This window comes from Stegastes partitus, unplaced genomic scaffold, assembly GCF_000690725.1.
Source record: "Stegastes partitus isolate 25-593 unplaced genomic scaffold, Stegastes_partitus-1.0.2 Scaffold1128, whole genome shotgun sequence".
In the NCBI taxonomy this organism is placed as follows: domain Eukaryota; kingdom Metazoa; phylum Chordata; class Actinopteri; family Pomacentridae; genus Stegastes; species Stegastes partitus.
The window spans coordinates 156,859-182,408 of record NW_007578859.1 but is presented as its reverse complement, the minus strand read 5'-3'; the positions used below and the strand labels follow the sequence as shown (position 1 = coordinate 182,408).

The 25,550-nt window shown below is 43.7% G+C and overlaps 1 protein-coding gene across 1 annotated transcript in view; it reads right to left on the bottom strand.

The window, feature by feature from the left end:
- Positions 1-24,901, bottom strand: part of LOC103368167 (SH3 and cysteine-rich domain-containing protein 2) — a 29,708-nt gene extending 4,807 nt beyond the window's left edge. Inside the window, exons 1-6 of the mRNA XM_008296436.1 lie at positions 24,571-24,901; positions 9,740-10,115; positions 7,978-8,072; positions 1,206-1,290; positions 912-1,024; positions 725-788 (exon numbers count right to left, since the gene is read on the bottom strand). Coding sequence (XP_008294658.1) covers positions 725-788; positions 912-1,024; positions 1,206-1,290; positions 7,978-8,072; positions 9,740-10,115; positions 24,571-24,654 — 817 coding nt within the window. The 5' untranslated portion in view covers positions 24,655-24,901. The remainder of the gene's footprint in view (positions 1-724; positions 789-911; positions 1,025-1,205; positions 1,291-7,977; positions 8,073-9,739; positions 10,116-24,570) is intronic.
- Between the last annotated feature and the right edge of the window lie 649 nt (positions 24,902-25,550).

Below are 25,550 nucleotides of genomic sequence, written 5' to 3'. Positions count from 1 at the left end.
CACACACACACACACACACACCACCTCTATTCTGTGTCTTATGTTAATGTCGTCCTTTAACTTTCTGACATTTACTTTGCAATGTTCTTTATTTGGAAAACATGTCAGAACGGATAAAGAAGCATCAACTTGGAGTTCTGCAACGCTCCAAAAGAAGGTTCTCTCTAACTTCACACACACTCACACTGCCATGCCTGATGTGACGAAGGTCTTCAGACTTTTGTCAGCGTCCAAGACACACGTTTCATTTTGTTTGGTCAGAAGACGGTCAGAAGCGTAGGCCTGACCCTTACACGTTTTGTAACATGAACGTTACAGAAGATCAACACCAGTCTGATGTCCGGGTGGTGAAGATGAAGCTACAGCTAGCTGTTGGTAAGACAATCATACCACAAAGGCAAAGGAGAAAGCGCCAACGCTGGCTCCGTCCAGATGCTGCAAAATCCACCGAGCAGCAGCTGCAAGGCTCACAAGTGAACGCTTTGTGTCTCCTTAGTTTGGTGTCAGTATCAAAACAACAACTCTAACGGTGGTTTATGGAGGTTCTGCAAGAAGCTATGTCTTAGCTGGGGACAACGGCTTCTCTGCTGGTTGGCTGGAATAACATAAGGCCAGACTTTGCCCTGTATGTGAGTTTTCTAAGGTCAAAAGAAATGATTGTGGGATGTTCTGTTCATCTAGGAAGTATCAGTCAGAAATGTAAAGGAAAATGATTTGGACTTACTCCCTGGGATGGGCTCTTCTTCTGCTATCGGCTGGTTTTCCAGTTTGTCTTGCAGTTTTTCAGCCTAGGATAAAGAGAGGGTTGCGGCCAGCAAAGCCAACAATATGCCCGGTATGATTAGTGTCAGCATAAATTTCTATGAACGACAGGGGTTGTCTGTGTGTTTGACAGGTGTGTGGTTTTATACCTCATGACAGGGCGATTCTGAGATACTGCCGAAGCTGGAGCGACTCAGCTGAGCCAGTGACGTCCCGTAGCGCAGTGCCTCGTACACGGGGTCAACGCTGCTGCTATCTGCCTCTAGATACGGCCGGCCAAACGAAACAGAGCAACATATGAGCAGCTTCATAGTGGTGGCTATACATGCACACACACGGTCAGGCATCAAGCATTGAAGGCCACAGACACGGTGATCAGTCATCCTGTGAATCCAGTTGTTGGCTGCTGTGATGATATATCAGTGTGCAGATCCATCACTCACCCTGGGCAGCAGGAGCCTCTGTGACCACACCCAGTGCATCGACAGTGAGCAGAGGAGAGCTGAAGTTTCTCTTAAAAGCTCCGGACTGACAAATCAGGAGCGAGACGAGAAGGAAAGAGGAGACAAGAGGGAGGGAGGAATGTTACTTGAAGTGGAAAAATGACAAAATGGTATAAAGGTAATGCTGCAAGAGGATAGCTGTGCGGTTCTATGAGGGAAAAGTGGGTCTACGGTGAATGTCATAAAGGCTGAGTCATGAAAATATGGATGGATGCGCTCAAAGAAACCTGGGGTGTTTCCTTTTAGTGTTGCCAGTTTCTACAACACAAGTACTCTGCACCAGAGAAGCACTTTTTTGGTGCAAAGGTACCTGGGTTGGACTGGTTTTCTATACACACACAAACCAGACACATAACTGATGTTTTTATTCATCTGCAAGCGAAAAATACTGCAATAAAGCACAGTGCAGCAGAAAAAACACACACATTACATCTGGTTATACACACATGCAAAGGACTTGAACAAGTTAACTTTAAAAAAAAAAAAAGACTGTTGTGTCACAGAGATATTCCTTCACGTCCATGTTTTCAGGCTGAGGTGAGAGAGACGTGTTGGCGTAGGGTTAATGTGCTGCCTCCACTTCATATAAAGTCACCACCTTCATCCAACAGAACTGAATTTAGACATTATGAGAACAGTCACAGAACATTATGAGGTACGTCAAGATGTTACAGCAGGGCTGTTTGGACAGCATCAGATTGCACAGGCGCACCTGAACAACTACGACGCCAGGACGTTTGTCAAAGGCAAACATTAATGTCAGCTCTGTGTCCTGACCACCCGTCTTCCTGCATCTGAAAATAAAGAATTGTTCCATTTATGGACTGTGGGAGGAGAAAAAGTCCTCCTGATGAATGAGCAGTTTTCTCCTTAATAACCTTTTGACAGTAACGAGTGAACCTCTAATCAGCCTGTAAACAAGCAAACCATGTTGGCGCTGTGGAGGCCACATGATCCCTTTGACATACTTTTCCATCTTGACATATGAAGGTTAGATTAGCTAATATGATCTATGACTGAATTATTGCACCGACTCCATTATTGCCCCTGATGGTGGCGATAATACACTCGCCATTAGTTTTAACAGTAATTTTCTGGAGAAATGTCCTCAAACGCTGCAGTGTGCCTAATGGAGTGTGACTTTTTATATCTGCCTTCCAGGACGTTTATCCACGTGGTCGGCGTATTGAGGCGCCACAAAGATCCGTCTCTGTCATATCGAAGATCAACCTGCTACTGTACAGCTTTGATATCTGACCGTGCTTCTTTATTTAGCGAGAGAATATGTTTAGCTCCTGCACATGACTCATCAGAGATAACATTACAAAGCTCTGTGTGCGACGGAGGGCTGCGAATAGAAACAGCTTATACAGATAGCATCTCATCTCGTTTTCATCTCTGGATCTCTTTCCTTCTCTCTTATAGGCTAAATGCTAAAAAGAACATATCATCAGGAAAGTGGCTGTAATCTTTAATCTCTGTTCACAGTCAAGAGTACTGAAGAGCCCACGTGTTAAAGTTGACGTTTGTCACCCAGCATGGCTATACAAATACTCCTGATTAATCAGTAGTTCACCCAGTGACTGGTAATGATTTAACGCAATAAACGTGACATTTAAGGTGAGGGAACATCTTTATATAAAGAACATAACATGACTTCCATGATGACTGAACAGACCCTGCAAGCGAAGGCCGTCTGAAGACTGCAGAAGTCATCCAAAAGTGAAATATTGCTTCAAGGTAGAGAGAGAGTGTGATGGCAGCTTTCAGGTCTAACATACAAGAATCTGCCCAGAACCGGCAGCAGCGTCTCCTCTGCACTAAAACAACGGTGCACTACGATACACCTGAACAGTGTGTTCTTGGGAATGTTTTGCTTGCTTTAACGCACAATGTGGATTATTAACATCTCAGATGCACCTTAAAAATTCAAATTTACCAACATACTCCATTTGTACTGCAACGCTCAGAAGACACCTGGTATTTCTACCAGCTTAGGAAGCACTTTTCTATCATTTTATTGTATTTCCTCTGATTAACAATCTGGTCTAGAAACTGCTCAGTTCATGATCAGTCTAAGAACTGGTCACATTTGAAAAGCTGAAACAAAAGGAATTTATTGTATTTGGCAGCTATTAGCGAGTTATCCAGCTGCCAGCTTAGTTAATGGACTGTTGCAGCCACAGACACATGCAGCTCCGGCCAAGAGTCCAGGTGTCTGTCATGCTGTTTTCATAAGACTGCTTTCATTATCCTTGCTTTATTAATATATTTATTTTGACAAAGCGTTTCAGAGGAAACACAGGACATGAGCGAAATAATAATAATAAAAAAAATCTTCACAGCGAACACCTCACTTACTGTCAGATGATGCAAACTGATGAGAAACAACTGACCTCACCTGCTCTGCCAGGGTCCCAAATTAAACTAAGCCCATGTGCTCAGAACTGCAGGTACATAAATTATTCTCTCTGCATCACAAACCTCACATTTTTTCCTTTCACATCAAACAAGCCAACACCAGCTATCACAGCATATCAGTAATGTGACTGTGCAGCAGAACTGGGCAGCCTCAGACTTGAACTTTAAGAGACCAGACAAGCTGAAATTTCACAGTTTGCGCGACTGAGATGAAGATTGAACCCTGACAGCTGAAATATAACAGCAGAGACTCACACACATTGGAGTGTGTGTGAGTGAGTGTGAAGCTTCCTGCAGCAGCGATTATTTTCTGCAGTGCTCAGCTGGCTCACTTCTCAAACTGTAATACATCTTTAAGTTTAATTAACATTGATTAGCAAAAAGGTTGTCATGATTCCAAAGCAATTAAAAGCCGCTTGATTCTGGAGATTTTTTAAAGCAATTGGTCATATATCGGTGCACTCAGCAAATGGGCTGAGAACGAGCCCAGGGAAGTGCAGCCATCGAGATTTCTTTGTTTTAATTAAGCTACTTCACACAAACACTCGCTTGTGCAAGTTCTGCCTTCTCAGTTTTGTGTTTTATTGGTTATTGGTAATTTATTGTTATTGATGAGCTGTGGTGGAACTACTCTGGTAAAAGTTCTGCAATCCAGACTTCCAGTGTGGGGGTGAGTGTTGGCCTCTGCCATACGGTAACATTACATGACACGTCATTTGGTTATTATTCAAACTGCATTTTGATGCTGTGGCTAATCACAGTTGAGCTCATTCAAACAACTGCAGATGACAATCATTGTATTCTGTAGCCCAAAAAAACACTGAATTTACAAAATATAAAGCACGTATCCTTTCTCTAATCTCAGCTGGCAGCATGGTTGGATTACTTCACCCTGCTCTCTTTTCAAACCAGCTTGTATCAAGAATTATTGTGGAAACCAGTGTGAGCATGTTAAGTTCAGTTCAGTAAAGGATCCATATGCAGAGACTAGAGAGGTAGAGCAAACAAACCTAAACACTAGTGAAGCTTTGGGGAGATAAACAGGATGGCAGGCCGCACAACGCAGACCCGTCAAAGTCCAACTAATGCAATAGTCCAAAAAAGAAAGGCCAAAATGATTCAATAGGGTTAAAAATATCAAAGTACAGACATATGTAGAGACACAGGAGTCACAGGAAGGTTATTTATAATGACACTAAATTAAAGGGAAGACAAGACACAGGTGAAACAACGTGGGCAGGCAGACAATTAAAAAACACTGAGACATAAAAGTTCATCCACTTTTATGGTCAAAGAGTCCAAAAAAATCACCTGATCCTATGTCTTTCCTTCAACACTTTTCCTTGGTTTTGTTGGACAACATCAAGGAAAGAAGTGAAGACATAAAAGACAACATAAAAGTGAAGAAGAATTTGTGAGGACTTACGAAAACCCAGTCGCAGTGCTCAGAGAGTCTGACCTCATTCACACCTGGCTAATGAATACATGTGGTGTTGAAATGGGTCTGTGCTGAAAGCTGTGCTGCTTTGAATGTTGCTGCTGCAAGAAACTGTGGGAAAGCATTATGTCCTTTCCTCGTGTAAAGGATGGACCAGTGTATCCTGCTCAAGGATCCTTCCCACTGTTGCGGACTGCTTTCAGACTGCTGAAGCTTTTTGGGAATCCAGATGTTTGGATTGTTGGGTGTTTCTGTCTCTGCCTTTGTTAAGCGCTATGAGATGACTTGTTGTTGTAAATATGTGCTATACAAATAAAATTGAATTGAATTGAATTGAATAAGAAGGAAGCACTGATGCACCTCTCCTTAGCATTTAGAGACTTCAACCAGCTGCCACGGACACTTTGGGTCATTAACGCTCATGCATCCATAGAGACTTTCTGTCCTTTTCATGTTTGATTTTGCCTGACTTAACGCATATGCCATGCAAATCTGACAAAGGTGTTTATTTGTGCTCTTTTCCCCATAAAAAGCAAGCATGACATCATGTAAACAAATGAGGAGCACTTAAAGGGTTAAGATGGGTAGTTCGGATCAGGACTGACGTCGGCTCAAAAATCAAACTCAGTGAAAGTGGAAAATAATAATGCAGAATATTTTCATAGCAGTTTTTTTTACGAGGACATTTTGTCCTTAAGGATCCTTTGCACCGGTTTTAAATTGAGAGTTAAGAACATTCCTCGGCCAAAAAAGAGAGACTACAATCACAGTCAAGAAGACATCAACTCACAAGAAAGGAGCAACAGAAACAAGCAGACTATGGCAGTGAAGCTGCACAGAAAATCTACAGAAAAGTGACATTTATTCAAGACAAATCATAAAAATAGGTGGCTTTCATTTGAGCAGCTTGAAGTTATCGCACCAAAATGGCAGATTTTACTCTACCTGTTCAAAGGAAGAATACTGTCAGGACAAATAATAATACGGAGATTTTTGCCTTAACTTAAGTTAAAATGTTAATTTAAAAGTGGAAGAATTACAGCATGAAATAGAAACACTTGAAATTCTTGTAAAGCAGACTTCAGAGTGCAGTACTGGGGTATATGTATGTAGTTTTCTTTCATCATACAGCACTTGCTCTGATAAATTCAAGATTAGTCACACTAAGATGCTCTGCTCCTCCTGGACTCCGCCGCTAATGGACACTCTGCTCTTTCATCCCTGCAGCAACGAGCCTCTGGTTGGCCTCCAGTCACCCCACACTCCGGCTGGCATTTCTTCTTGTGAAAAAATCTCTGTTGCAGTTTTTCCTTTCCTATCGCTCTACATTTCGTTTCTATTTCAGGCTTTTCACCACGGCTTGCACCTGAGCAAATACAGCACTGTAGTCACAACACAAGTACGACTTCACAAGAGGTCCATTTGTTCACAAAATCTTTGGATGCCGCACTTCTGTTCAGAGTCCATGAACACCACACCTACAATACGTAGATGTGCAAGACGGAGCCCCGAAGTCCACCCAGTTTCAGTAAAATGCCTAATCCTTGCTTTGATGAGTGTGCAGAGATGGAAAAGGACACTGCTGAAGGCTTGGCGGGAGCCTGCCATGTCATATCCTCGAGGGATTGTGTGTGCCTCAAACACACTGAATTTCACACTGAATTAGCCAGACCAGCTGGTACAGAGAGATATTGATTTTCCAACAGAGTTGAGAGGGGAGGAAGGAAATGTAGCGCCCAGACAAGAGAGAGGAAGAGAGGAGGGCGGTATGTGAGAAAAGCAGCACATGCAGGAGGAAGGACAAAAAGGCTGAGTGAGGAAATGTTGGGACCTGGCCACGTAAACTTCTTCAGTGTCATCCCGCTCAGCTTTTTGTTCCTGTTGTGGCATTTATAGCTGGGAGATAATTTTGTCCCACTGCTACCCTTTCACACATTTCCAGGCTTAGTCTGGTGTGCAAAGCCATGGTCCATCCACATTCCAATTATAACCGCTACCTTTTTGTCTTTGCTGGTTTGAAAAGGGCTTTATCCTCCTTTAACAAGACCAGGGCTTTGAGGCTAAGCATATTACCAGGACTAAAGTCCATGCCAGCTGACTGAGAGAGACAATTACAGCATCCACATGCTGTTTCATTCTGCTGACACCACGCATTCTGGGTTAGTCGTGTCCCACCGAGCACGTGCACATTTCCAGTACATTTTAGAAACAATTACACAACATTTAAATGTGTAATTAATTATGTGACTGACATTTTTGCCCTTTCTAAGCTGGTCTGCAGGGAGATAACAGCAGCCAATGAGTAAAGAAAGACTGAGGTAGACTAAACCTATTAATTAATTCAAAGCCAGCCTGACCAGTGATTAAGCATTTTATCCTAATGAGTCGTCTGCTCTGCTGTAGGGTGGCACTTTTCCCGTCCACAAGGCAATAAACAGCATTAATAATAAAAGAAAACAATCGCACTTCATGCATCACTTATCAAAAAACAAAAACAAGCGCTTCCTAATTATGAAAAAAAAAAAGAGGACACACCAGATATGCTAAATGCTGCCTATACTGTTGGTGCACATACTGCCAAATCTAAAACTAACATAACCCTTAAATGTATGATATTGATTAAACTGCAAATCCAGTTTCTTTCAGAAGACTGTGCTGCTGACACGTGGATCACACTCCCGTTAACGCTTGACGGCTGAATATCTCCTGAAAGCTGGAGGTTGCGTCGGTGCCAGACATCGCTCGTGAAACTTTGTGCTACCATTTATTTTACGTGGGCGGTATAACGGTTTGATGAAGGTACAAAGGGCTTGGCAGTGAAACCTAAGTCAGTTTGATTTGAAGTCTTCTTACCTTGCCATTACAGGGCTGCTGGGAGAGCTCCGAGGAGCACCAGAGGTGGGCCGCCAGCTTACAGGCTTTACAGCGCAGCCCCTGCTTGGAGTTCCCTGCATTGATATCAAACAACACACTTTAACACACAGACATTTGGTGAACTGAAGACTGCTGTCAGTATTTCTGTCATCAGCCACAGGTTAAGGCTCCTGAGGAAATGGTGACATCAATGGTAGTGGCAATAAAACTGTGAAGACATAGCGTAGCTGCTGCCAGACAGGGCTCTGTATGCTATACAGAAATACTATATTCATGTCATTTTCTTTTAAATGAATAGTTTTCAAAAAGCAAATTCTTTACTTTGAGTCTGGTTTCTTTGGTTTGTAGTAGAGATGTTGATGTTTAATCATTAGTTGATTGTTTTGAATGATTTAACTGATTTAAAATATATTAACCAATAAGGCAGAATAAGGACATGATGTAGAAAAAAGCTCTCGGATATACGTTGCTTTGGATTAAAGTGTCTGCCAGATGTAGTACCTGGTTGTTCCACCAGGTGGAGCCTCTTACTGTTTAGTATTAGTGACCCAGGACCCCAAGATTTCAGTGGAAACTAAAGACCTCCAACCAGCGCTCACGGTAATGAGAACCGATATCTAGTTGGCTGATGTAACCAAGTCATCACTGCCACAAAAGTCACGCATCCATAGTAAAAGTAAAAAAAAAAAAAAAAGAACTAAACTAAACTAAAAACTAAAAGCAAATCTGTGGAAAAATGCATTCTTCATTCACATTAATGATTATTTGATTATAATAGAAAATGTTGCTGACTATTGGTTGAGAAAATTGTTTGTGGGTGTTTCAAACAGCATATTTGTAACTTCAATCTTAATTTTAACTGTTCCATCGCGTCTGCCTCACCCATGGATCGTACAATTCAAGTATTAAGTCAGCTGTCTAAATATAGGTTCTGACACTCATGTGCTGGGTCGGGCCTCTCTGCAGGAAAATGCATTCGTACAGATTCTTCACGTGACACAAACAGATGTACTTCACCTACAACATTCCTCTTAAAACACGCTCTCTTAACAGAATCTTTAAATCAGTGCCTACATTGGTGACCATCCTAATTCCAAAGACTCAGTTTTATATTAAAAAAAATAAAAAATACAGTTTCACCAGTTTGGTGGATGCAACTGGTAATTCTACACCAACAGCACAGCTGAGAGACATCAGCATGCCAACAGAAATTAAGGCTCAACAACTCCCAGTGGAGGCATGTAAATGGGGAAACAAGACCACCAAGGCTGCAGCCAGTACGTTTCACTGGGACCATTTTCTGCCAAGCAAATATTCCAGAGAGATCTGTGGATACTCCTGAGTGTCTAGACTCCTTTAAAAACCCCAAACAAAACAGTTGCCAGTGTTTCACAGTTATACTTCAAATAATAAATACTTGGATTAACTGATGTTATACGTCATAAAGCATAAAGTCCATTCTGACTGGTGTCGCTACACTGATGGGGGCAACTCTGGTTAAAATTAATATATTTAAAATGCTAACGTACAACAATCTCATCAGTTGCCTGTTGCTGCATTTTGAGTGACATTTGCCTCCTAAAGCACAAATATTTCCTCCATGGGAGTGTTTCAGATAACAAAGAACACTTAAAATCTGCATCAACAGGAACAATAAACCATGCTGCACTTCATACATGCACATGGCTGCATCCCTTCCATGCATGCAAAGCTCTGGGAGCAGGAGGCACAGTCGACCTACCTTGGATCATGTGTTTGCATCGCTGACAGCTGGCTGGTCTACGGAAGACATGCTCCTGGAAACAGTGGGTCTTGACTGGCTGCATCAGCTGGGCCTGAGACTTTAGCTGGGTCTTGGAGGTCATGGACAGCGAAGGACTGACGGATGGGGAGCGTGATGACAATGAAGGGTTGGGACTAATAGATGGGGACAGGGAGGGAGAGCGCTCATAGGCCAGGGGGGACTCTGAGAAGGGGGGAGGGGATGGTGGCGGTGGCGGTGTGGTGATGAGGGCCGATGGTGGTCGTGTTTCACCGTTGCTGCGCTGGAAAAAGTTGTCCATGCTCTTGCTGCGCATGACTGATTTGAAGGACAGGGAGCGCTTCAGTCGCTGCAGCTGCAATGAAAAGATGTTTGAGCAAAGTAAGGAACGCACACATTAAACCAAAACCAGTTTATGGAGAATTACGTTTTACACACCTGCCTCGGAAGTAAGAGAAAACGGCAGAATAGGGTTAGTAAGGCTCCCTGAAAATCTAGTTTCTCAAGCAACTTCTTAGGATGAGCAATGGAAAGCAGCATTAACACAACAGCTCTGTGTATTCCCGCTTCCTCTGGGCTTCACTCATCTGTAGTGGACAGCGCTCAGTCATGCACCTCTGTCAAGTCTGAAAACATAATCATTCATCTAATGTGCCAGACCAACGGGCAAGGTGGACAGTATTCCCTTTTCTGCTTTTAGTCACTATTTTTGTTGTTGTTGTAGAAAATCTCTTCCTCTTCAGTGGCTACGTAGTTCCCCAGCTAATCACCTGCTCTGTCCGGGTCTCTTGGTGGTGCAGGGTGTGCAGCATGCAGGGACTTTGTGAATAAAATCAGCTCCCTGCTGTGGCAGAAATTATGCTATGAAAGTGGTGAACCGAAACAGCAGTGTTGTGGACCGGAAAACCAAGACAATGAGCTAAAGTCTGAAAAAAATTTTAAAAAAAGAGAAGAAAAAAGAACCCCGGCGTTGAGGGGAGCTGCTGGGTCGGCTGATAACTGTGTGTTTGTCACTTCAAGCGACCATTCTGTTGCACACAGTGTGATTAAAACTCAATATGAATATAACCAAAAAATACAGATGTTTTAAATGTGATTGTTTCTTTGACTGTGATGATTCACAGCCCTAACCCCAACCAGCCCGGAAGCCTCTGAAGGCGTAAGTGATGACAACTTGCTAAAACACCCACCCTCTCTGTTATTGAAGACATTCTACACCGGGTGCATCTTTAAAGCAGAAACTATGCAAGATGTGACATGACAGGTGTGCGTTCAGCTGTAGTGGATGTGCAGCCGGTCTGTAGAAAGTCCGTTAGCTCTCCCCTCTGACTGTCCTTGGCCTGCCAGGCTGACTTTTGATCTTCCAGCTTCAGCCTTTCCTCCCTCCGTTCCTTTGATCGCAAATTTGCCTTCCCCTGAGAATCCACACAAGTCAATACCCCTTAAAATTCATGTTTGATTAGTTTTATTGAGCGGGCTGCACCTTCGCATTTGATGCAGTCAGTGATGCACGGCAAACAATGTGTTTATCTTTGACTCGGCTCGCCTCCATTTCCAGTCTTGCCATCCAGTGCTCTGGGCCACAATAAACGGGAACTGATAATGACAAACAATTACGGGGACTTAGGAATGATGGGACCCAATATATGGAAATAATAACTGCTGTGGACTCATACATCAAGAGAATGGCCCGGAGAATGAGGGCAAGGACGTAATAGGTCCCTGAGACTGAAGTGCACCTCCTCAGTTTGCACACAGCTCGTTAGTCGTCTGTGTTTGTGGCTGAGGACGCCGTTCTGATAACCAGTCGTGCCTCCAACTTCAAAGTCGTACAGTTTTTATTTCATTCTGGCTTCATGCTGGCGTGTGTGCCTTACTTTTCCATTCTGTTTGTAGCAAACACAGTAAAAGGTGGGAAGTTTTTTCCTGAGCAAGAAAAACCAGCAACTTAAAACTGAGCAGATTTATATGAATGTCTGATGAATGTTAATATGTGGAGAGCATGCACATCATGTTGATTGCATCTTTGAGCTTTGAAAGCCACCACATCACCCATTTGCACTTCTTTGCAGAAAAGATCAACCAACAGCATTGAACAGATCCTCTTTTTCTCCTTTAAGCTACAGATTCACAGATGCCAATTAGTCTGAGTGATGAAAAGAGTCCTCGCTGTTGACCCATTAGGGAGTTCCTCTCATAAATGTTTTCTACAGGGAGCTGAGTCCATGCTTTCCTTAATGGCCTTTTCTTGGCTCGACTGGTGGCCCATTCGGTAATGGATGTTCCTCTCTATTAGATTTTTAACTTGTCTGTCTTTGTTAATCTTCTGTGTAGTGAAGGTCTGACGTTGCTCCAGTTCCAGGGGAAAAAGGAACAACTTCTTCAGGCACAAACGAGGAAACACATGTCTGATAATCAATGGCTTAATATATCTCTGTGAGCTTTTAAAAAGATTAAAGAAACAGACAGTCACAGGGATTTAAAGCTGGTGTAAAGATAAAAGAATAATAGCTACCTGAAAGCCAAACAGACTGTAAATAGCTTTACATGGCAGAATAATCATGAAAATTGGACACCGGTCCTCGACTACAGCATGTCAACACAAGCCAGTAATTCAATATGGACTGAATTTCTATTAGAACCTGTGTTCTGCAAGGACCCGCATCAAAAAATGACACAATTTACAATTACACAAAAATGAGTTTTTGGGGTTTTTAATTCCATTAATCCCAGCGTTATGCAAAGTGTTATCAAGAAGCTGAGATACATGGCATGGTCTGAAACACCTGGTCCTCATTCAGCCTCATCTGAAGAACCGAAGGCAGACCTCCCCATCAGATGAGACACATAAATACGACACATTTATTGACACAGACGGCACTGCGACATTATTCTTGTCTTTTTGAAGCTGCACAGGATCAGAACGCTCAAAGTCTTTTTCACATGAATACAACAACATTAAATCATCTGGTTTGGTCCTCAGAACTACTCAGTTATTTCCCTACAACATCCCAACAAGGCAAATCATTTAAAACAAAATACACCTCGAAGCTCTTACACTTCCAATTCAGGGGAATTCAAACAGCACATTGTGTTTTAGCCCAAAACAGTTTTGCAAACGCTCCCTCCAGTGTGCTCATGCAGAAGCTAGGTCCAGAACAAAATGGCTTTCTGGGTTTGGTGTAGAGAAACGTGACTGGCCCGACTTCAATCCCATCAATGCCAGACCTTATTGTCCCAACATCACTGCCAGGCCTCGCTAATGCGCTTGTGGCTGAATGGGATCAAATCCCTGCAGCCAGGTTACCAAATCTTGTTGAAAGCCTTAAGCAGAAGACTGAAGGCTCTCACAGCAGCATGCTGATCACACATGGCTGAATGTTGGCTGTCCCTAGTTTGTACACACCTCAGGCCACAAACGGTCATGACCCAGGTCGGTTCTGTTTCACAGACGTCCTGTCCTCTCACAGCCTGTTTAACTGAGCACTGCAGTTTGCATTCACTGCAACAGTGTCAACAGTCAGAACCCAGGTTTGGTGGGCTGGTCTGGTTTCAGTGTGGTGCAGACTACACAGCCTGTCATGCAAGTTAGAGGGACACAGACTGAAAAAGCAGCGGTGAGCCTGTGGCTTTATCATATTTAGACATGCTGAGTGAAATAAGCATTACATGAATATAGTTAGTCTCCACACATGTAATGAATGATCATAAATGCACATTACAAATAACAGACTGGTCAGTTAAACAGATAATGAACGCTAAGTGAGCCTCTGACATGTGGTAAACATATGCACCACTATCGTAGTTGTCTCCCAGCTTTTATTAGCATCAACAGAAACGTGACACATTAAAGGAAAACAGATGGCAGGAGCTTCGGTCGAATGGACTGCTCAACCAACTAGAGCTTCAATAGGGACACTCAAATTTACATCTATAAGAAATACATCAGTAAATAGAGTCAGACTGTGATCAACAGACCATCTTCAATGAGTATGATGCTGGTGCGAGGTCAGTGCTGGAGGTGATCAGACTGTCAGCAAGTAAAGTCTGTCAGTAAAATGACACAGAGACCTACTATAGCAGGGCTTCAGTGTATGAACCCCTTTAGTACAAAGACGAATGCACACTTGGGAGTTAAGTGGTGCAAAAGCCACAGAGACGTGGAAAAAAGAGTGACGTGGTCAGACGAGTGGTCCATCAGCATATTCCTGACAAGTGGGCGTGTGCGCTGTCACAGCAAACAACAGCAGAGGCCTGAATGAGCCCGAACCCACCAAATCGGTCCAAAGTTGTTCTGAGCGATCACCAAACAGTTCTATCTGGTCTCTTCCAGGATGACAGTGGACCAACCAATAGGTCACTGAATGTTTTTAGAAGTATGAAAACAATGTGAATCACAGGTTTCTGATCTTTGTAACCAACTGAAGCCTTACTGGGGATTTTGGACCCTCTGCACCACCATCACCACAACACCAGTGAATATACTTCAGAAGAAGAGCATTGCAATCCTCCAGTAGAGTTCCAGCGACTCAGAAGATCAATGCCAAGGTGCACCAAAGCTGTTCTGGCAGCATGTGGTGGCTCGACACGCTACTCAGACGCTTTATGACATTTTTTCCTTCAGTTCGTCACCTGTCTGCATGCGCCACATTGTGTTAGGAACTGTGTTGGTATAGCCGCTGGCTGACTAGTTGGTTCTCTCTGTAGTCAGGCCTTTGAGGATGATACTGAACAGGTATCCTCTAAACCTTTGCTGACCTTCCTTAAGTGCATATAGTATAAACCTATAAAACCTATAACCTACACAACCTGGAACGGATGGACCCCAGTCTACACATCTCTTCCAATAGACTCTTGATCCCACTGTCGGAGGACAAGCCGGTACGCCTTGTTCCTCTCAAGGTCAGATGGTCCTAGGCGCCGAGTTGTCTTCTTGTTTTCCCGTTCATAAATCTAGATATGGTCCCCCTCTAGAGCATGAGGGAGTCCTCAGGACTGAGGCTGGTGCTACTTGCATGAAGTGCTGCTCTGTTGGTGTCGCTTCTCCTCATGCATCCGTAAACCTTATTTCAACCGAATCATCGGAGTCTCCGGTGTGTTTCTGCTTCCTTGTCTTCTTTCAACCTCTTCAAGAATTCTGCAACAGATACTACGTTGTCTTATATTCTATAACAATCTCTAAAAACAGAACCAAAATCAAAGGCTCAGTTCTAATGAATGCAAATCTCTACATTTCTCCGTGGCAGTCTTGTGTCTCTGGAAGATTTTGAAGAGTCTATTTATGGATCACAGAACTGGAGACCCATCACACTGTGAACTACTGACAGCAATTAGCTCGTCACAGGGCCAGTGGTGTAGTGTGCTGGAACAGACTGTGGTTTGAGAAAGACAGTGAAGCAAAGAGTAAAAGTAAAGGCTGGGGGCAGCAACAGAAAGTGAAGATGAAATAGGTAAACGTCAAGCATGAAGAGGGGGGAAAGAGCGGTAAGAGAGACGAGGTGAAAACGCCACATCACCTTCGCCTTGTTGTCTGAACGTTTGAAAATGAGCACAGAGATGTTTGGTGAAGGTTTCTATAAATAGTCTGCTGTGGGGAATGTCTGGATAAATGAATGATTAAGAAGTGAGGCGTGGGTGTTCAGGCAACATGTCTGAAAAGTCCTCCTGCTGCCACTGAGGTGGAGCTGCGACTCCCGTGTCTCTCCACGTAGTATTTCTACAACAGAGGTGATGCAGTGAGGAGACGATTAAAGAACGACATTGTGAAAGAGAGAGAAATGCCTCTGCTACTGGTCGAACACATTCTGAGCTATAATGGTTCAGTACCAGTGTTTGTTTGTGGCTGTATCCTGAATCCTGTATCCTGATCTGGACTGATTTGTTCTTTTCTTTTATTGCACTGTTAGCAAGTTTGTAGAATACATCTGAACACAAGTTCCTCCATATTCCTGAGTGCAGCTATGCAGCAAGTTAAAAAAAACGTCCAAATAACAGTGAAGCTATGAAGCCCAAACTGTAAAAACAAAAGAACTCTGACAGCTCTGGGTGTAGCGGTCCACAGAAGTCACGGTTCGGTTCGGTACACCCCTACTGACAGCCAGTCCTACAATCAAGAACTTTCACCAAATTACTTAATCATCAGTATTTTTTTTCTTTTTTTTTAAATACTTGCCAAAAACAGTGTTTGCAGTAACTCGACGGCTAGTCGAGGGCTTTTTGGCTGAACTGCAGGCTGTGCTGCACAGAGCAGATGCATGGAAACCAAGTAAACGTGGAAACGTACTAAAGTGTGCATGGTCTGGAGAGCTACCACTGTTTAAATATGGAACAATGTTGTGATTATCGATTACAGGCTTGGAATCAGGTTTATGTAAATTCAATTCAAATTTATTCATCAACTGAATTTAACATTATTTGTTTTCTTTTAATGATTTATGGCATAATAACTTCTTTCTATACTAACGGGACAACATTTCTGAGTTCTCTCTACTTGTAGCCATGCTTGTGCCCTTTCCAGAGGAGTGCAGGACCTTCACTTGCTTTGAAACAAAAGCCCACAGTGAGTAAATCTAAAGAAAATCTAAAGATGTTATAACAGAACAGTCCTCCATCTTTCAGATTAGTTACATCATGATTGATGCAAGTATCCTCAGGATAGCATAAAGTTCCCAAAAAGAAACAGTAAAAGAGTAAAATACAAACCAGCCCTAAAGGAATGAACAGCACAGAGAGAAGTAATTTCACAATATAGCCTCAGACAGCGAGTATAACAGAAAGCCTTGTTATCAAAACTAACGCTGACACACCAACAGTCACAAACTAATGAAGCTGTAATGACAAAACACATAAAAAATGCTCCTGCAAGGTTTTTAAGAAGTAGACAAAAGTTGCTGTCAAGACTGAGTTGGAAGGAAGAACTTGGGTTGAAGCGCTGTGTAAGCTGGCCTCAGTGGTTGTTCCTAGCAAGTGATCCGACCAAAACCAGCGGCTAGTGGGAGGATACATAACCTCCATCCAGTCACAGTAGTTTATTTACCAAGACGGAAAAGAAACGGCAGCAACAATCCATTCACTACATGTGTGCCTGCCTCTGGTACTTGTATTCTTATTGTATTCTTATTTTATTTACTTTTATTTTTTACTTTTTATTTTTATTCTTATTTGGAATTACTTGTTTACTTTAACTGTTTTGCTTGCTTTAACTGTACTCTGGCAAAACAATTTCCTTCGGGATGAATAAAGTTTATCTTTATCTTTATCTTTATCTTTATCTTTATCTTTAAAGCTGAAGTACAGTTGGATTGTCTCAGCAGGTGGTTTGGTTCCGTCAGTAAGTCCGTCCAATGTGAGCTGAGTGCAAATACATAAAAGTCATAAAAATATACATGAGCACTTATCCATCATTTTATAAGCCTGGTTTGGATAAGAAATGCTGGTTTTATCCTTGGAAAGGAACTTCCTTGTCCAGTGCCAAGTCTGCCTTTGTGTCCTTATGCACCTCATTACACAGCAGTATACTGTAAGCTGCAAGCTCTAACAGCCTCCTGATTTATGCACAGCGAGTCCATTTATCACATTAGGATCCAAAATTCATCACTCCAATCCTACCACATTAATAGAACACGTCTGGAGTTGTGTATATGTAATCCCTGCATGTACTTACAGATTTCTTGTGCCTTCTACAATCTTACTGAACAGCTTAGCAGACTGTAAATACAGTAGCACAGCTTTAAAAATGAACAGCTACATATGGAAAAGCGTTCCAGCTGATCTCTCCTGGTCTCCTGTGTGTCTGCAGAAACCTTATCTGCAGTTGGGACACAGTTGTGTAGTTTACTTCCCTGATCATGCCACTGCAGTGTTTTCCAGACACCTCTGTGATATTCAGAATAGTACCGACCACAGTGGAGCCCGATTATGTTTGGCATTCTTCTTGCAGCAACCTGAGCTTTGAATTAAAGGTGCCCTCATTAGGCATTGCTCCAGCTGGGCCCTGGTAGGTGAAAGTGCATTTACTGGAACGACCTTTTGTGCAAATGGAAAGTTGAAATGCCTCACTGAACAAGTTGGACCTGGAAGAAATGGATAGCTTCCTGAACCAGCGCAAACTTCTCGTTTTTCCAATACAGAAGATCAATGTCATGATATTGAAGGAATGATTAAGTGCTTGAAGAAGCCTTTGCTGCATGTTTGAGCTCTCTCACTCCATCCAAAAAGCACCATGACAGGAACAGTCGTCAGTGTTGCTCGTGATGCCTGTTGCTTATCAGTAAAAGTCAGATATAAAAGCCTTTCTTCTGATGCAACGAACTCAGGCTTGTTCGTTGTGCTCAGGCTGCCACCATCACCTCAGCCCATCCATTCGTTAGCGGCTTTCCAGAGCTGCCCTCCAACATTCCTGCCTTCCTCTGTCACCTGATATTCACCTCCCAACACCCCTGCCCTGAGCACTGACGATGAAACCATGTGGATAATTCTGACGAAAAAGAAACCCTTCAGTAACAATGATAACGTGACAGAGCGGTGCGCTGAGGTCAGCCTCACCTGCACACGTCCCCCATTAGGCTGCAGCAGTGGCGCTATGAAGCCAAAACCAGCCACACACGGAGGAAACCATACTGAAACGGAGAAACAGTTGGTTTTACAGACTTATTTAACTTTCCCCGTGGTATCAAGTCAAAGCTTCATGCACATTGTAAATGAGGAACGAACTGAGATAAAATTAGGCTTTCGGCTGTCTCTTAGTCTCTAAAAAACTGCTCCTTTCATTTTCCAGATGGCAAAGAGAACATTAGCATGACTGAATGTCACTATCGTAGGTGAAAGATAAGGCATGAATCAAAGTAAATTCTCTCCTCCTCCCCTCCTTGTGGCAGTCTCAGCTCTGTGTGTGGCTCCCAGACGCCCAGCTGCTGTTTGGAGGGCTGCTTCTCACTGATCCATGCAAGCAGGCTCCAGCAGCACCGCAAGCTGCCTGCCAAAGTGTGCAGCAAAAGAAGCTTGCATTTCCAAATCCAGCCGTTTAAAGGGCTTAACTGCACAAGGAGCTTTAGCAGTTAGCATTAGGTGACAGTCACAATGACTCTTTGATGTTCAGTCAGTACCAGAAGAGCTCACGTCCAGCAAGTTGGTTTCTTCTGACTACATTTACAATTGTAGTATTTTCCATTCAACAAATACTGTCAGAGAACTATGGCTCCTGAGATTCAGGCCATCCCATAATAGCTACACATAAATTAAGGCAGGTGATTTATAGGTTTCCACTTTTTTTTTTAAAAATACATTTATATGAGTCAGCACTTTGGATCAATTCACTGGTTTCACCCAGTTTTTGCTCCATGACTAGTCCCACACAATGCAGGCTCTACACTGGTCCACACCACTGGTCCAGAGCTAAATGCATTAGTTTGACACTAAACTCTGTAAGACTGTGACATCCTTCTTCTTTCTTATTGCCCTTAAAGTCTCATGTCACATGAATTTCTTTTGCTTTACCAGAAAAGTCTTATACACAGTGTTATGTCCTGCAGATGTCTTCCACGTCATTAAAACCACTGTTCACGCTGTTTGTTCTCTGTACATCCTGTATACTTCCCACAGTGTCTATACAGTCTGTGCAGCTCATACTATGTACATATGTATGCATACTGTTCATACTGCCATTTACCTCCATGAGCACTGATTTAGCTTCATAACGACATCTACACCTCTGACAGTCACATCTGGAGTGTGGTCATACTGTAGTATACTGTGCACAGCCAGACTGGATAAACTGTGTTCTGTTGTCTCAGTACTCACACTCTGACATGACAACAAAGTTGGTGTTTCATTTCAGTCACTGTTTGCTTTGTTCTACACTATAAACCTTCTGGTTCAGAGATGCTTTGGACTAAAATACACACTAATAAACACCAAGCACAAAGCTCTGCTTGTTTTCTAGGTTGTAAGGGAGGCACATGCAAGTGTAAGAATGGCCTCTAAAAAACGGAAGTATCTCATAATCGTAAAGCCTTTTTGTAAAAAGACTTCCGTTTGCACTGTGGACTTGCGTAGCTATTCCACATTTAAGTGGGAGACCGGGTAGTCCCACGCTACATGGAACGATGTCTTTGTGAGTCGATTCAAATAAAAAGCAAAGAGGAACAAGATCAGTCGCATTCACAGCAGAACCTTCTGTGGCTGGTAGAGCAGGCTTCCACGTCAGTCAAGCCTTTTTTCTATTATTATTATTTTTTCAATGCCAGTGGCTAACGAGCAGGACTCTTAAGAAGTTAAAAGTCACATCATAGTTGCTAAGCAACTTAATGCGTTAAGCATTCACTCACATGTGTTCCCTTTTCAGGATTCTTCAAGGAACATCTGCTATTCAAAGCTAAGGATGAGAGGTACTCCATTACGTCAACAGCTTCATGTTTTACAGAGAAAATAACTTCAGTGTCACTGAAGCAGCAGACTGAGGTCGCTACTAAACAAAGTGCATTCTTACTCCCAGCTGACGCCACCCTAACCCTGACACTGCACACAGGACGCTGCTGGATCAGCTGAACTCAATCAAGGACAGTAATTCAGTGACTTCATCATCAATCAGAACAATGCCAGGTCAACACCGGGTGCAAACGCACAGCGGTGACACTGTACAGAACAAAGAGTTTGTTTTATCACCAACAACACAGAGATTCATCTGTTTTCTGTGCAGACTACAGTTTGTTTCAAAGGCAGCAGGAAAGTCCATCATTCTGGCAGGCGAACACAACATATCAGTCTGTCTGGAGTCAGTGACAGAGTGATGCATCCTCGTCCGAACAGCGATACGGAAACAAACAAGGAGGCGCGACATAATTACATGACGGCTACAGACGCATGCTGGTGCACATCACAAAAGTCAAGTTTAGTTTCCACTGTTAAAGATCTAAATGGTGAAAATTAGCATCTTCTCCGATGTGCAACTACAATTTAGTGTATAATGGTTTGTTTTCTGAGCTGGAATCATAAAAAATAAATTAAAAAATGAACTCAGAAGGGAAAAAAGTGAAATGGCCAAGTCTTAAGAATGAGTCCAGACTGCAGCTTGATTTAGCCAAATGACTTCTGCTCTTGTACAATATTGTGTTCACTGTCACTTGGCATTCTCCTCTCTTTTGTTGTTTCTTATGTTCTCTCTTTTGCTTTTCTCCTCGTGCTCATTCTCTTATTCCTGGCAGGACCTCTGGCTGGCCATCCTATTCTTAAATTACCTTTATCCTTTCAAGCACTCAGGCGAGTACCACCAGCCAGCCACTCAGAGCAATGCAGAAAGATGAGCAAGCAAGAGCTATGGTAGAGGAGAAACACAAAGAGAAAGACATGAAGTATGGGTGGAGAAGTTCACTTAAAGGCGCCAGACTAAACAGGAAAAGCACGTTTTAGGTGGGAAGCAAAAACAGAAGACAGCTGATAAGGAAGTTAGTGAGAAATGAGAAATGAATGTGAAGGGCAAAGTCGGACAGAAGCTGCTGCCATCATTTCACCTCCATAAAAATGTCTTTGTGTTGGCTGAAATGCGGCGAGCCGTGTGCAGGCCCTGCGGACCAGGGCACAGCACTAGCTTGCATTATCAGCATTTACACCCACTGTCTTTGGTGAATATGAAACTTTATGTAGCGGCTGATTCTGAGTACAGCTCTCATCTCATCCTCCACGAAGCAATGTGGAGTTTAAAAGAATTGTCTGACACTTTGGGGAACGAGCTTCTTCGCTCTCCTTTCGAACAACAGATGAGACGATTTGTGATTGATGCCTGTATCGACTTTTAGGGGGGAAAAAAAATCAGTACTAGTATATATTCTAGTCTTTCTATATACACACTCATATGTATATCCTGGAATTATTTAGGAGGAGAAAGACGGGTCAATGTTTATTACCTTTCCAGCAATGTATTTCACAAACGAGCTGGCAGTTTTCCATGACGATGTTTCGGTGGGCTCCGCACCACCACCTGCTCAGCTGTGATATGTGGTCTGCTACATGTGCTGCACACAGTGCTGATGACACCATTTCTATATATTGCAGGCATCATTTTGGGTTAAGAAAAGCTTTCATATTCATATATTTCATACAGAGATTTCTGTACAAAGCCAGTATTGGCCTACCGATACACTGGTCAGTTCTACACATCATGAACGCCACCGTCATGGTACTAAGTGAATATAAACCTACAGCAAACAGCCTGCTGGTTTAACTGAGCATGGAAATGGGAGAAACATGTCGGCTGGCTCTGTTGACAGGTAACAAAACACACCTGCCAACACCTCCAGAGCTCACTAATTACCAGATCCGTGTCTGCCTCATCCAGGCAAACACGGAGGTGTGACAATGTCAGTAACTTGGACAATATGACTGGCTTTGTGTACAAGACTGTTTCTTGGCCATGGCCAGTCATTTCTATCAATCCCACTGGTTGCCTCGTAACTGCTGCTGGCCAAGAACTCGTCATCTTACAGATAAGTGATTGTTCTTAGGACCGGTGCAGTAAAGAGATGCAGGCTTTTGAGCTTGGAGTAAAACCACAGATGCTGCAATGACATGTGCTACAGATAAGACCAGCAAGATAGAAAAGAATATTAGGGAGTCTTGGAGGCGCTGGCAGGATTAACTTTGATGACTTTGTCACTTTTGGACAAACTTTCCCTGTTTTCAGTCTCCATGCTAAACTAAATGGCTGCTAGCTTTAGCTTTAGCTTTAGATAGATGTGAATGTGTTGCTGAGCTTGTAAGAACACATTCCTAAATGCAAGACACTTGACAGACATGTGCTCCAAGTGACTAGAGAGGAATAATAACATTTGGAGTAATCACCTTGCCTGTAGGTGGAGGAGGTGGAATAACTATTCCTTCTCTGTCACTGCCTCTATTAGGAGGCTGGTGGGCCTACTTAGCTCTGTAATAAATACTCTGGGAGCCGAGGGACGGTGGAGAGACGGAGACGGAGATGAGTGAGACATGAAGGAGAGCTGATGAAGAGACGAGAAAGATTGCAGAGAGGCGGCGAGGGGAAGTTGGAAAGAGACAGCAGAAGATAGACACTGTTAGAAACGAGTAGAGCGAAATGAGAAGATGGAGAGTGACAGAAAGAATCAAGTGAAGCTCTCGAGATACCCTCAAGCACACGACTCTTAAAGAAACCCCAGTAGTAACATAGATGTAATGTTTCCCTCTTGATTCTGCGGGACGCCCCAGCAGGGCACACAGCAGAGCTCCACGGCCGACGCAGCTCACAGGACTGCTTCCTCCCACTTCTGTTTTGTCTGGACGACCATTTGTGTGAAATATGACCCAGCCCCTAGCTAGACACAGCAAACATCTGCCAGCTGATTGGCTCATAAATTCACACAGCACCTCACTGCGCACCATCCATTGTGCTGTCTTTAGTCAAACAGCAGCAGCAAGACGCATGTCCTGCTCGTTCCAAGTCCCCACGGTGACGACCAACACAGAAGACCACAATGTGAGATCTGCTGCAGTAAGGTTCCTTCTTTACTGGGAGCGTTAAAAACACGTGATGCAGGAGATTTAGGGCTAGTCAGGAAGTGGGAAGTTCAGCTCCGCGTTTGTCAAGAAAAATCAATCAGCGATAGCAAGACCGTTTTTCTGGTTATAAAAGGAAAACACTTCAAAACTGAACTGAGGCTGCATCCCTCTGGATGAGCAGCAAAGCAGACAACCACCCTGAGGCCCACAGACTCCAGGGCAAGAGCTTCAAAAGTATTCTTACGTGTTTGAGTGTACGGACCATCATCAGCTAACATGATTAAGTCCCTGCTATGCTGCTGCTTCACCCTCTGATCTTGATCCTATCAAAGGTGGAAGTTTCATGATCTTTACCTTTCTGGTTTTGTGCTTCTTGTTCTACTTTGGCATCGGTCCTGCTAAAGGGCATGTGGCCAAGACAGCAGCAGAAAAGGCTGCAAATACTACAGAACAAGCCAGCTCATGAAATGACAGCAACATCCAGGAAATGTTACTAAAACAAGCCTAAAAACAACGGTTGTAGCATCAAGGGGTGAGATACTAGATTCATTATTTCACCTCATAACAAGCACTGAGCCTCCATCACAAACACACCGTCCATCCAAACCATGTAGACCTGAGGGGCAGCCAGTCCACGAACAGTCAGTGATCTGAACCACATTAAAGCTCTTCAATGGGCAATAAATTGGGAAAGACGTACATTAAAGGGTTCAATTCCTGTTACAGACTTTTCCAAGTGGCTGGAGCAGAAAACGTAAAGACTTTCTTTGTGATCTGTAGCCATGCATTAGCCACACGTGTCCTGAGATGTGTTTAATCAAACAACTGGCAGTGGATAGAGGACATGGACCATAATGAAGGGAAGAGCAGGCAGCATGTCTCCTCTATCATGCTTCCTGCATGTGCAAACAGATCAGACAGATGTTCCCTCAGACTGAAGCACAGAAACATTTCCACAGATCACATACGTAGAAGTGAAGCGAGGTTTCAGCTCCGGAGGACAACAGTCTGTCTTGTTTCTATGGACCATGCCTCAGCTCGCACACCTCCGTGTAATCTGCCCTTTAACTCTGAGGTTAGAGTCGTTACAAGAATTAACGCGGCTTAGGGCTGTTATGTAAGACCCGCCTGCTGCTGAGGCTCGGAACCGAACCACTGAACACACACTTAGTCACAGTGTGTGTTCACAGCTCAAGCAAACAAAATCTGAATATACAGACTGAATTCAGCTCCACAAACTGCTCGTCTTGCTTTAGTCTGAAAAACCACAAGCAGCTTCCGGAGCCACACAGGTGTGCCGTTACCTTTGATTCCTGCTGGCTGGGCACGGTGGCCGCCGGTCGGTGCAGGTTCTGCGGTTCGTTTTCTTTCTCGCTGATTTCCGTCATCTTGGATCAGAAAACTGAGCCAAAGTCAAAGTCCACGGCGACAGAAGCGGGGCGGAGAGGATCTACGCGCTGTGGGGCTGATCAGACATAAAGGAGGAGGAGGAGAGGCAGGAGCCGCTCACACTCACCTCCCAGCGTCCAGCCGGGAGTCGCTTCACGTGTCACCAGATATTCCGTCGAAAACGCGCCGCTTCAGCTCTGAAGGACCGCAGGAGGACCTGAGGGAGGAACAGGAGCCTCCGCTGGAGCTGCCGCCGCTCGCTTTGCTCACTTCTCCTTCTCCTTCTTCTCCTTCTTCTCCTTTCTTCTCCTTCTTCTGTCCGCCGCTCGCTCCTCTCCTCTCGCGCACCGGCCAGTTTCTCTGAGCCTCGCGCGCGCACACACAAACGCGCGCTCTTACAACAACTTTGATTTCTCAGTGACAAAGTGCTCCGCTCGTCCCGATTGGTCCACACCGACAGAAATACGCCAGCAGGAAGAGAGAAGCGCGTCCTGATTGGATGACAGGTGATGACGCGCGGAGAAGGTGTGGTGTAGGTGTGGTGTAAAAATTCAGGTGAGAGTTGTTGAATCCTGCAGAATCTAATTAAGATACGGATTAATCAGAACATAAAGGTTCCCAACGCTGATCGTACTGCGCATGCCTATTACATGTTAAGATAAGAGAGACTTCATGAATCCCAAAGAAACCTGAAGCTGGTGTTGCTCAGAATCAACCAAATGACACAAGATGAGAAACGCAGCGCTCAGGACGAAACCAAAACCACAAGCAGGACTCTCATTCTGGACTACTGGAGCCGTTCAAAGTCCTGCTGCCAGTGACACTGAAGCAGGAAGTAGCACGTGATCAGGAAGTGGACCGCTGCACACTGGCAGCGTTGTGCATGAAGGGGAAA